This window comes from Arabidopsis lyrata (genome assembly GCF_000004255.2).
Source record: "Arabidopsis lyrata subsp. lyrata unplaced genomic scaffold ARALYscaffold_4, whole genome shotgun sequence".
NCBI classification, from domain to species: domain Eukaryota; kingdom Viridiplantae; phylum Streptophyta; class Magnoliopsida; order Brassicales; family Brassicaceae; genus Arabidopsis; species Arabidopsis lyrata.
This window is the reverse complement of record NW_003302552.1, coordinates 13144984-13155980: the sequence shown is the minus strand read 5'-3', so window position 1 is coordinate 13155980 and position 10997 is coordinate 13144984. Positions and strand designations below refer to the sequence as shown.

General features: G+C 34.1%; 4 protein-coding genes and 1 long non-coding RNA gene across 5 annotated transcripts; 4 read left to right on the top strand and 1 right to left on the bottom strand.

The window, feature by feature from the left end:
- Positions 1-416: 416 nt before the first annotated feature.
- On the top strand, positions 417-1061 carry LOC9315256. Its single transcript, XM_021029034.1, has 3 exons — positions 417-756; positions 931-1002; positions 1034-1061. The coding sequence occupies exons 1-3, from the start codon at positions 530-532 to the stop codon at positions 1059-1061; spliced, it is 327 nt and encodes a 108-aa protein (XP_020884693.1). The 5' UTR covers positions 417-529.
- Positions 1062-1066: 5 nt separating this feature from the next.
- LOC110229440 lies at positions 1067-2260 on the top strand. The gene is made up of 5 exons (XR_002332842.1): positions 1067-1253; positions 1350-1455; positions 1554-1606; positions 1682-1723; positions 1896-2260. It is a non-coding gene; the product is annotated as an uncharacterized LOC110229440 (long non-coding RNA).
- A 1600-nt stretch (positions 2261-3860) lies between these two features.
- Positions 3861-5227, bottom strand: LOC9317088 (RING-H2 finger protein ATL64). The gene has a single exon (XM_021029390.1). The coding sequence runs from the start codon at positions 4685-4687 to the stop codon at positions 4184-4186; it is 504 nt and encodes a 167-aa protein (XP_020885049.1). The 5' UTR covers positions 4688-5227; the 3' UTR covers positions 3861-4183.
- A 725-nt stretch (positions 5228-5952) lies between these two features.
- On the top strand, positions 5953-7635 carry LOC9317087 (CAX-interacting protein 4). Its single transcript, XM_021029942.1, has 2 exons — positions 5953-6064; positions 6383-7635. Exon 2 carries the CDS (start codon positions 6415-6417, stop codon positions 7411-7413), a length of 999 nt encoding a protein of 332 aa, XP_020885601.1. The 5' UTR covers positions 5953-6064; positions 6383-6414; the 3' UTR covers positions 7414-7635.
- Positions 7636-7793: 158 nt separating this feature from the next.
- Positions 7794-9215, top strand: LOC9317086 (outer envelope pore protein 16-1, chloroplastic). Its single transcript, XM_021029943.1, has 6 exons — positions 7794-8112; positions 8199-8250; positions 8542-8573; positions 8669-8702; positions 8779-8846; positions 8928-9215. Exons 1-6 carry the CDS (start codon positions 7999-8001, stop codon positions 9072-9074), a joined length of 447 nt encoding a protein of 148 aa, XP_020885602.1. The 5' UTR covers positions 7794-7998; the 3' UTR covers positions 9075-9215.
- The last annotated feature ends 1782 nt before the right edge of the window (positions 9216-10997 follow it).

Sequence of the window (10997 nt, the reverse complement as noted above, 5' to 3'; positions counted from 1 at the left end):
CCGACTAAACTCAAACATAACGAGTAAAACACATATTAAATCATATTTTTATAACCCGAAAAATAACAAATCTATAAACACTACAAGAAATATCTACATTAATAGCATATGACGATAGCTCATTTTTCGTAACTGTTATGATAGATGAATTTTATTTTTGATTACTATATAATAGCACTGAAACAATGCTAAGAAAAAAAACCACCAAATCAGAAGCGAAAATCACTTATTCCGCCAATACTTAGATGAAAAATTCACCTAAGCGCTAGAAACTTCAGATCCAAAAATTTGAAGTGTTATTTTTTTGTTTGGTAGAATTTTTTTTTAAGTATTATAGTGTTTAGCCCAAAGCCAAAAAAAATTTACTATCTTTTTACGACAATACAAAAAAAAAAAAAAAAATCCCCCAAATCAAAACCTAGGTCTCATCGACTTCGGCTCCACTGTGAGCTCGTCGCCGGCGTCATTTCGCGTCCCTTCATTATCCTTCAGTCTACAGCTTGGTTCACGAACTCGGTCGATTCCTCTAATGGAGACAACACCAATCTGGACAAGGATCGAGACCGAGATCAGGAACGAGAACGTGACTGCGACTGGGAGAGAGATAGAGGGCCAGATAGATACTGCAATAGGGATAGAGACAGAGAGCAAGAGCGAGAGAGAGACCGTGAGCGTGGTCGTCGTGAACGTTATCGTGAACCGGATCAAAGAAATAGAGATATGGTTCAAGAGGAGGAGGCTAAGGCTAGGAAGAAGGTAAGGGTTGAGAAATTGGTTGAGAGAGAGAGGGAGAAAGAACTCATTTGATATGAAGGTTTATGAGAAGATTTATTTGTTTTTTTTTGCCAGATTTGTGTTAGTTTCTCTAGCTCGATGCTTAGGTTAATTGTTGCTGTAACTTGTCTTCGTTTTATGTTCTTACTGTGATAGGAAGCTTGTTGACAAGGTTGCAGAAGCTGGATTCTATGTCGTGGTTCCTGATGTCTTCCATGGAGATCCATTGTTAGTTGTTGATTGCAAAGCTAAGAACAAGACAATGGACTTATCTCTTTGTTGGATAATAAATAAACCATGGTCCACTGACATGAGCTTACACATGGCTTTATCTTTCCTGTTTTGTGTTTAATCTCAGCAAAAGTTGCGGTGGAAATGGCAAAACAGAAGCTTGTTGACGCTACTGTTTTATTACATCCTTCTAGTGTGAACAAAAGATTAAAAAAGAGTGAGAGTCATCAATCTTGCTGTAAAAGATGGTAAAACACATAGAAGCTTTCTTTTGATAAACTCGGGACTAGGTACAATAATCAGTTGTGCAGTTTGTAATTGTTGTTGTTTTGCCTTTCTTATAGGTGAATTAATCTTTTGACGCTAGAGAAATGGAGTATGTGTGGTTAGTATCTTCTGTTTGTTTGATACATGGTGAGATCACATTTGTTTTGAAATTGTTTCCTAATGGTAAGTTTGATAATATGGGTTTTGTTTGTATTGCTTCGGTTATATCTTGGCACGATTAGTTTTATGAAAATATTGATGGTGTTTTTATTTGATTGCAGGTTGGAGTTTGTGGAAACAACGTCATGAATAACCAAGTAACAAGTGATCTCATGTATGAGTTTCTGTTTTTTTTTTCCCGTATGAATCTATAAATTATTTTATGGTTCAATATATGTTTTGTCTTTAGTGAGGGTATTGGATAGAAAGCTTCGATTCATCTTTTGGTGAGGTAAGCTTTCACTGGATCTCAGATATTCTTAAGAAAAGCTTTCGGTGGATCTTAGATATTCTTAAGAAATTTCTGATTCTAAAAATTCTTGTGTTCTCTGTGAAGTATGTTCTTCATAAGCTATAATTCAAATTAATGGTCTCTAGTTAAGTTGTATTCTTGTTTTTCTCAGATTCAGCTGTGGTAGGTATTGGTAAGACACTTTGCTGCTCCAAATACCTTTTCTAGCTTATCTTTCCTTCTTTCCTCACGCTTTTATATGTAGTCATTATCTAGTAGAAGCATTTGAAAAACTCACTTGCTTTACTTATACAAAGACAGCCAACGACAAAGAAAAGAACCAAACTGCAGAGAATATGGAGAAGGCAGTGAAGTGTGGACATCAACCTAAGTTCTTGGAGGGAGAGAAAGAGCAAACCAATGTAATTCTTCGTTTAGTCCATCTGAATTGCAGTACTTATGATGTTGTTTAAGACCTTTTTTTAACAAATGGTGTTCAATGCTACACTATGTAACTTTTGATGATCTATGGAAAGAAACATGTTTTTAATAAATTGGTTCTGTAGCATATTATTAATTGGATTTCAAATCTATATATTTTAATTGCATATAATGTATTCCAGCATAAAAATGCGCTATAAAAAATCAAAGCATTTTAATAAAGTTATGGTAGAAAGCACCTATAATAGCACCAAAAATGAGTTATTACATAATTAAAAAAAAATATAAAGTCGTTATACCAAAGCGTTTAACTAATGCTATGGTAGAATACTCTACCATAACATACGGAAAAAACGCTATCGTATGTGGTCTACCATAACAGGGGCATAAGACAGCGTTTATGAAAACGCTATTAATGACATATAATAGCTCTTTTCTCTAGCTAATAATGTAGATATTTCTTATAGTGAAATTATTCAAAAATGGTAGAACCAATAAATGCCACTCCAAAAAATAGCAAATTCATAATTGATTCCAAAATATTTTCTACAAAGCTGTTAGACGTTTCCAGATTTTTTTCTTTCTTTCAATTCCTCCAATTAGACGATACTATTCACCATTATATCAGATCCAACTACTATCCGACTACATTTACTTCATCTTATAAACAAAAAAATATAGAATGTAAGAAACTCTTTTTTCGGTCAAGTCAATGGAAAGTCAATTTCCACAAAATATGTATCACATCAAACTCAACAAAACATACTAGAACATTGATATTGTAGCTTCAAATGGTATTTCATCTAGAAGCAAAGAAGGTGTTGACAAAAGAAATAAATGTAATGAGAAGTCAAACAAATTGAGGGAGCAAGTGTCAAAGTGATGTATGATGTCATCGAAGAACCTATATCATATCTTGACTCTTCAAATGATGATTCTTTATCCGTACGGTTCACATGTACTTTGTTAGTTTCGTTTATACAAAAGTCAACGCCGAAATCGATATTATTATGAGGAAGAGTTGTCAATTTTCTCTTTGATGTGACATATCTTATCAACAACAACAAAAAAAACTGTTATGTGAAAATATGTTAAAAGCAACAAAAAAAGAAAAGAAAAAGAAGATAAACTAAGGATATTATCTTATCTTAAATCCATAAACTTTGTGGCCTCATTCGGTGGAAATTGGAAAGCCTCAGCCCATAACAGACGAAATAATTTTGGTTAGTGTGAAATAAGCAAAAATAAGCAAATCCATAATGAAACAAACAAAAGTTAAATAATAATCATACTAACTACTAAATATAGTGGATACATATTTCTAACAGAATAATAAATTTTTTAATTAATAATTACACTAATCGATAAAATTAACATGATCTTCAAAATTTTGCGATAATTTATATAAAAAAAGCTCAAATGAATAAAAATTATTAACATCAACTAGAGTTAGTATCGATAGTGCAGTTTTCTGAAGAATGATCCGCATTTTCCAATCTATTAAATGAGTTTGGATTGCTCCATGTTTTTTTTTTCTTTTTTTCTAAGTTCTTCTATTTTCCGTTTACGTAATTTTAAGAGAGATTGTTTAGCTTGTTATTCTAAATTACTATTTTTGAAGTCACATTTGTGAATTCTTTTCTTCCAAATTAAATAACCAATCACAAAATTAATTTTTAATTTATATGTAGTTGATGAGTAAAAAAAGAAAAAAAAAACAACATTCGCAAATTTCATCTTATTTAAAATTAAAACATAACTTAGATTACCGCAAAGTTTGAAACCAAACCATGATCGGTATAATGTTACAAAAATACCGTAATCGGTAGATTTCGTTCCTATAAATCTATAATTATTCTTTCCAAATATGTACACACATACATCACGATAGAAACACCGGATAGATAATTTTAAGATCATTCTTAAATTTTCTAAATCCCAAAGACAGTAAAAATATCGAAATTGGGATTAAACCGGATCATACCGAACATTAAACCCTAAACCTCCACTCTTCTCCCTCTACCAATCACCACCAAACCACTGAAACGGAGCTCTACAAATCGGACACGTCAGCTTATAAAAACACCAAGAATCTATACAATCCACGTGAAACACGTGCTTGCATCTCACAAGAACTCTAACGACGTCGTTTACTTTAAAATCCTCCAAACAAATCACACACACGTCAGCTCTAACTCCGTCACCGTCACCGCCGTCTCCACCGCCGCATTTCGTGAGTCTCACGGCGGGAGGTAACGGCTCACCGGCTTCTTCGTCGCCGATTTCTTCCTTCGGTAGCTTCGGGTACATTACGAAACAAAGGAGAATTATCGATCCGTAGAAGAGGATGATAAAGACTACACAAAGAAGTCTCAACGCTATTGATTCAGATCCCGTCACCGTCGCCATCTCCGGCGACGCCGCCGTCATGTAATCTCCACAACAACTTGATTCCATTATTATTTTTTTATGAAATTGAATTGAAAATTTTGTGAAAGAGTTGATGGAATATTGGGGATGCATAGTGATGTTCTTAAATACGGATTATGTTTTATTGTTTAGTGTTAATTAAGATTAGTGTGTATTGTGTGATGAACTGGTGAAAAACTGAATTAACGCAATTTAGTTATAGTTTTGCGGAGAGGAAGGTGGCGGGAAGGATTAAGAGGAGAATATTCGAGCTAATTAAATTGTTATTCATAATAAGCTTATGAGTTTTTTTTTTTTTTTGATTAATATTGAGCAGATCTATTCATGAATACACAAAACTAACTAAATTTAAATTAAGCTTATGCGCAGTTTTGTTTGTTTTATCTGAAGTTTTTTTCAGTTACTATTTGATGATGGTTTATTACAGCAGTAAAAAAATGATTGATCACATATTTAACTATTTTTTTAGAAAGTTAAAATATACCTGACCTAAATCCACTCGACGCAGCCAGGCCCAGCCCATTGTTTTTTTTGACAAAGGACCTTAAGGCCAACCAAAAATTCGAGGCTCTTTAGTACTATTGCTAAATGACATTCTGTTTTTTTAGGACTTTTGATTCGAATTGAGAAAGATTTTTTTTTTTTTGCCGGTATTCTAAAAAACGGTATAGAAACTCAGACGACGCTTATACCATCTTTTCGTCCGCCTAAAACTACATAGACATCGTTTTGGCGTATTTTTCTAATTTTCAACTAAGTTTTATCTTCATATACATAGTTATAAAAATTCATAGATTGTTTGATATAAACTAAATAAATGTTTTATTTTTTCATGATTTAATTTTTTTATTTATTTCGATACTTAATATAATTGTCATGTATAATATCATATTAGTAACTTTTTTATGTTATTATAATATATTTTATAAACGTTTAAACCGTTTAAAATTCTTTAAGCCTCGACTTGACGTTCTACATGATAGGCATTGGACTATCGCTTGCTTAGCATCTAGCACTTTTTTGAACATTGATTTTTTCTTTTACATCGCGATATTGAATTACATGGAGTTGGGTTGGAAGTGTTCATCGGTACTTGCTTCATCGAAGATTTTTTTAGGTAGTTCCTCAACGACTACCTTGAACACATTCCGGCGATCTCAATTCACAGGAATGAATTTTCTGAATCTGTTCCAAAAAATTTAACTACAAAGAACTATTTCTAATTTTCTATGTTCATCTCTCATTCTTAAAAAAAATATGTTCTTGAAATACACAAGAACTGGAGGATATAATTGTAAAATAACAAAAGTTAAAGTCGGTTCCAACTATTTGTCAATCTTTATAATATGCCCCCAGACTATCTCATCGTTCCTTTTTGCCTCTCTCATCGAATCAGAGGCCATTGACGAAGAAAATTCGAACCTTTCTTCATCAATCATCTCTTCCTAACGATTTCTTCACTCGAATCAGGTAAACAATTTACTCTTCTCTTTCTCTTAGGATCGATTGGAACCCTAGGATCTTCCTTTCACTAGAACCCAGGATTTGTGTGAGTTTTTGTTAGATATTTAGGATCTATCCTTTGAAACCGAAAATTAGTATCTGGGTTTTTGATGATTTGAGTTTAAAACCCTAGATTTCAGCCTAATCTGGGTAATTTCATTAGGTTGTGAAATTTCTAGGGTTTAGATTTCTGTGTAATCTGGGTAAATCGATCAAATTCTATTTTGGAGAAGATATTGATTTGATTAGGTATTAATCGATATCAATCTGTCTGTTTTTGGTTAGGTTTGTGAAGTTTTTTGTAGGGTGTCGAGACGATGCCGGCTACTGCGGGAAGAGTGCGTATGCCCGCAAACAATCGGGTGCATAGTAGTGCAGCGCTTCAGACTCACGGAATATGGCAGAGTGCGATTGGTTATGATCCTTATGCACCAACTAGTAAAGAGGAACCGAAGACGACTCAGCAGAAAACCGAAGATCCTGAGAACTCGTATGCGAGTTTTCAAGGTCTTTTGGCTCTTGCTAGAATTACTGGTTCGAATAACGATGAGGCTCGTGGTTCTTGTAAGAAGTGTGGTCGTGTTGGGCATTTGACGTTTCAGTGTAGGAATTTCTTGAGTACTAAGGATGATAAGGAGAAAGATCCTGCTGCGATTGAGGCTGCGGTTTTGTCGGGGTTGGAGAAGATTAGGAGAGGAGTTGGTAAAGGTGAGTTGGAGGAGGAGAGTAGTGAAGAGGAAGAGGAGAGTGAGAGTTCTGATTCGGATGTTGATTCTGAGATGGAGAGGATTATTGCTGAGAGGTTTGGGAAGAAGAAAGGTGGGGGTAGTAGTGTTAAGAAGACGAGTTCGGTGAGGAAGAAGAAGAAGAAGCGTGTTTCTGATGAGTCTGATTCTGATTCGGATTCTGGAGATAGGAAGAGAAGGCGGAGGTCGAAGAAGAAGCGGAGTTCGCATAAGAGGAGGAGTACGAGTGAGTCTGAGGATGAGGATGAGGGAAGGAGTAAGAGAAGAAAGGAGAGGAGAGGAAGAAAGAGAGATGAAGATGATTCTGATGAGTCTGAGGATGAAGATGACAGACGTGTGAAGAGAAAGAGTAGAAAGGAGAAGAGGAGAAGAAGAAGCCGTCTTAATCATTCTGATGATTCTGATTCAGAGTCTTCTGAAGATGATAGAAGGCAGAAGCGAAGGAACAAAGTTGCTGCTTCTTCTGACTCGGAAGCCAATGTTTCAGGCGATGATGTTTCACGCGTTGGGCGTGGTTCTTCTAAACGGTACGAGAAGAAGAGCAGGAAACGCCATCACAGGAAAGAGTGATAGTAAGATCGATCTCTATCGCCATTTTCACTCTCCATTTCTCTCTATCAATCTATGTACAATATGGAAAATAATGAAACCTCGGTTCTCTGTGGGATTTGATGTGTTGAATTTGCAACGCATAATACTCTTGTTTGGTCTGTTTGTTTCAAGCATGTGTTAACATTTGTGAGATACTATTGTTCATTGTGAGTCTTTTTTCCTCTATTGCTCCAAGACTAATCTTTGATTTGGTTATTGTTGCTAAAGTTTCGATGTTTACATTATTACCTAAATTATTTAAGCTCACGTCGGCAAGTGCGTTGTAAAGAGATCACGAGACTTGTGGGTTGGATGGATTTTGGCATGGCTCTAGACTAAGAGGACAATGTCGTCATTTAAGTGGCTCATTGGTCATTGCTCAATACATATCTCCTCGTGGGTCCTTGTTAATCTCTTCTCCACCGTTGAACCAAAGTAAAATATCCACCGTTAAAGCCACTTTATATCCCAAGAAAATAGTTGAGACTGTTACAGAAACAAGATCAAAGAGAAAAAAATATCCCAAAACCAAAAAACAAAGGAAGAAGAAAGAAGAAGAAGAAGATGCCTTCAAGCACATTCTCCGGTACCGTGAGCACACCGAAGCTGTCGGTGGCGGTTGACATGGGAAACCCTTTTCTCAATCTCACTGTTGATGCCTTCCTCAAGATCGGAGCTGTAAAAAAAACTCATCTCTCTTTGATAGATCATTTTGTTAATTTGTGATCTGTTTCTCATTGTTGTTTTCTCTTTGATGGGTTTAGGTTGGAATCACTAAATCTCTTGCAGAAGACACTTACAAGGCCATCGACAAAGGTAAGCCCTCAACTTTATCAAACACAATACATAAGTGTTACTTCTTGTTCGGTCTATGTTTATTATTATATAACTTTACTGTTTTGATTTTGATGAATGAGTAAAGGCATAGAAGAAGTTTTAGTGTTTCCTTTTACTAAATCCCTAAGACAATCTTTTTATATATGCATGATTGTATCTAGAACACTAGTGTACACATTTGATGGATCTGTTTTTGTGCTTATCATTTATGACTTTTGTTTGTTGGAGCTGCAAAATATCATTTTTTACTCCATGGTTCATATATTGTAGGGAGTCTCTCCAAGAGCACTTTGGAGCATGCGGTGAGTACACTACTGAATCAAATCTCTGTGTTTTGGTTTGAAGAAATGTGTCATTTGTTTTAGTTTTCTGAAATTTCTGCTAAATACTTTTGCAGCTTAAGAAGTTGTGTAAAGAAGGTGTTTACTGGGGTAAGTTGCTTTCTAATTCATTGTAGTGTTTCAGCTTAAGTAAAGTTTAAAGTTTGCAACATATGAAAATGTTCAGGAGCTGCGGGTGGAGTTTATATTGGAACGGAATACGGAATCGAACGTATCCGTGGCAGCAGAGATTGGGTACTAATACATTTCACACTCTTTTCAGTTTAAGATAAGTTTGTAGATCTTATAAACTGATTGGTTGGGTTTTTGTATCAGAAAAACGCAATGTTAGCAGGCGCGGCGACAGGAGCAGTGCTCTCTGCGGTTGGTAAGAAAGGCAAAGACACTATCGTGATCGATGCCATTCTTGGTGGCGCGCTTGCAACCGCTTCTCAGTTCATTAACAATCATTATTTCTACTGATTTTCAATCTTCCTATAGGGACCAATTCTGGTTTCCAAAGTTGGTTCATATGGTGTGGATTCCTTTGTTTACTTTGCTCTTTCAATAAAAAAACAATGTAGCGTTTTTGAATGAATACATTTGAGTATTGTTAATTTGCAATTTAGCTATTTTAAATATGAGAAATCCCTCAAAACAATGAAAATTTGTATAGAAAGTAGTAATGATTTTGTGGTTTCTATAAAACTCAACCATAACGAGTTGTCCGATGTTACTAACTTATCAATATAGTGACACAGAGCGAATAATTAAGTCAAGGTTTTATTATTTTATGAAGAAATTGGCTAAAAATAATGCATCTAGAATAGTTAGATTTTAGCTATTTGATTTTTGTCCAAAAAAAAAAAATTCTATTTGATAACCGGATATTTATTTCGGCCAATCATATTACAAAACAAAAATATATTGTCTTTTTAAGAAACTCTTAAAACGAGATTGGGCTTTTGATGATGAATGGATGGGATTAGATTTAGAAATTCAGTTTTGGGCCTTAATGTAGAAGTCTCAACAGAACACACATTATCTAATAAATTTTCAACACATATTATTGAAGTTGTTGGTGTAAGAGTGTGTCTTGGTGTGTGTTCACTTAAAGTATGTAAGTAGTGGAGAAAAAAGGTGGTGGAGATGAAGGTGACAATGCTGTCTGCAACAATTCTTATGCATTTGTGTTTGCTTAATGGCTACCATCTTCCCCTCTCTCTCTTATGCAACTCTGGTGGGAAAGCAGAGTCAAATAGACTTAACCACTAAATGCACATGCCCGAAAATTTCATCTTATGCAACCAAAAGAGGTGAAAAACTATAATATATAGTCTATATATACATTTTTTAAAGAACTAAAGTTTATCTATAGGATAAATCAAGATGGCTAATCTATCTTGATTTATTGTTTCACTTGTTTGGGTCTATCAAAATATATGCATAAAAATATTCGTATAATCTAATAATGACAAGTGAGAATAAAATGAAACTTAATAATAGTTTCAAATTTAGGAGAGTAACATGTATATTCCATATACTTCCATAATACTGCAGAAGTGGGTTGAAGATGAGTCAAGACAACAATGCTTTAGTGCCAGCAAAGCCATAAAGATCCACCAAATCAATTGACTGACATAAAAGACCCACTTCTCTTATTATTCTTACGAACTAATCCCCACCATTAAGGGCCACTAATCCAATTTTTTATTCGTTTTCATAAAGTCAATATTATTTAAGAAGCAAATTAGTATTTTTACTCCATCTCTCTCAAAATATATATAAGGTCAGTGATGCAACAAGTAGTCTTTATTTTATATTTTTTACATTTTACTTTCTTCCATGCATGTTTTTTTAAATAGTTCTTCTAATAAGTAATTTGACCCGTATATATAAAATCATTAATTTAGTGTCTTCTGGATGGTACGAAACTTAAAATATAACCTTAGTGTTAACTATATTGTTCTGCATGTTTTATGAAACTGATTCAAATTCTAATATAATCTTGAAGTTGATATTTATAGCATTGACTTTTTTTTTCCATCTGTTTCAATAATTGTATTTGCCAGAACATCTTGGGATTTTAATAAGGTTTGAAGAAAATCAATTCCAAAAATTCAAATATTTTTCTTATGAAGATATCTTAATGAAAAATTTTATCATGACATTATATTTTAATATGGAAGCATACATGGAGAGGGGAATGGAGAGTTCCCCACTTGCAATATCACAAATGATGATGGACCTTGAATTATCAAGTGTTATTAAGATAAATGATTATTAAAGTTGAAATGTTAATTAACTATATCTTCAAAACAAATCTCAACCTTAAAAACCTAATATGCTATTCTTTTACTAGTTAATTAAAAAGCAAATGCGCAAGTTGGATATGTCTCCACTTAT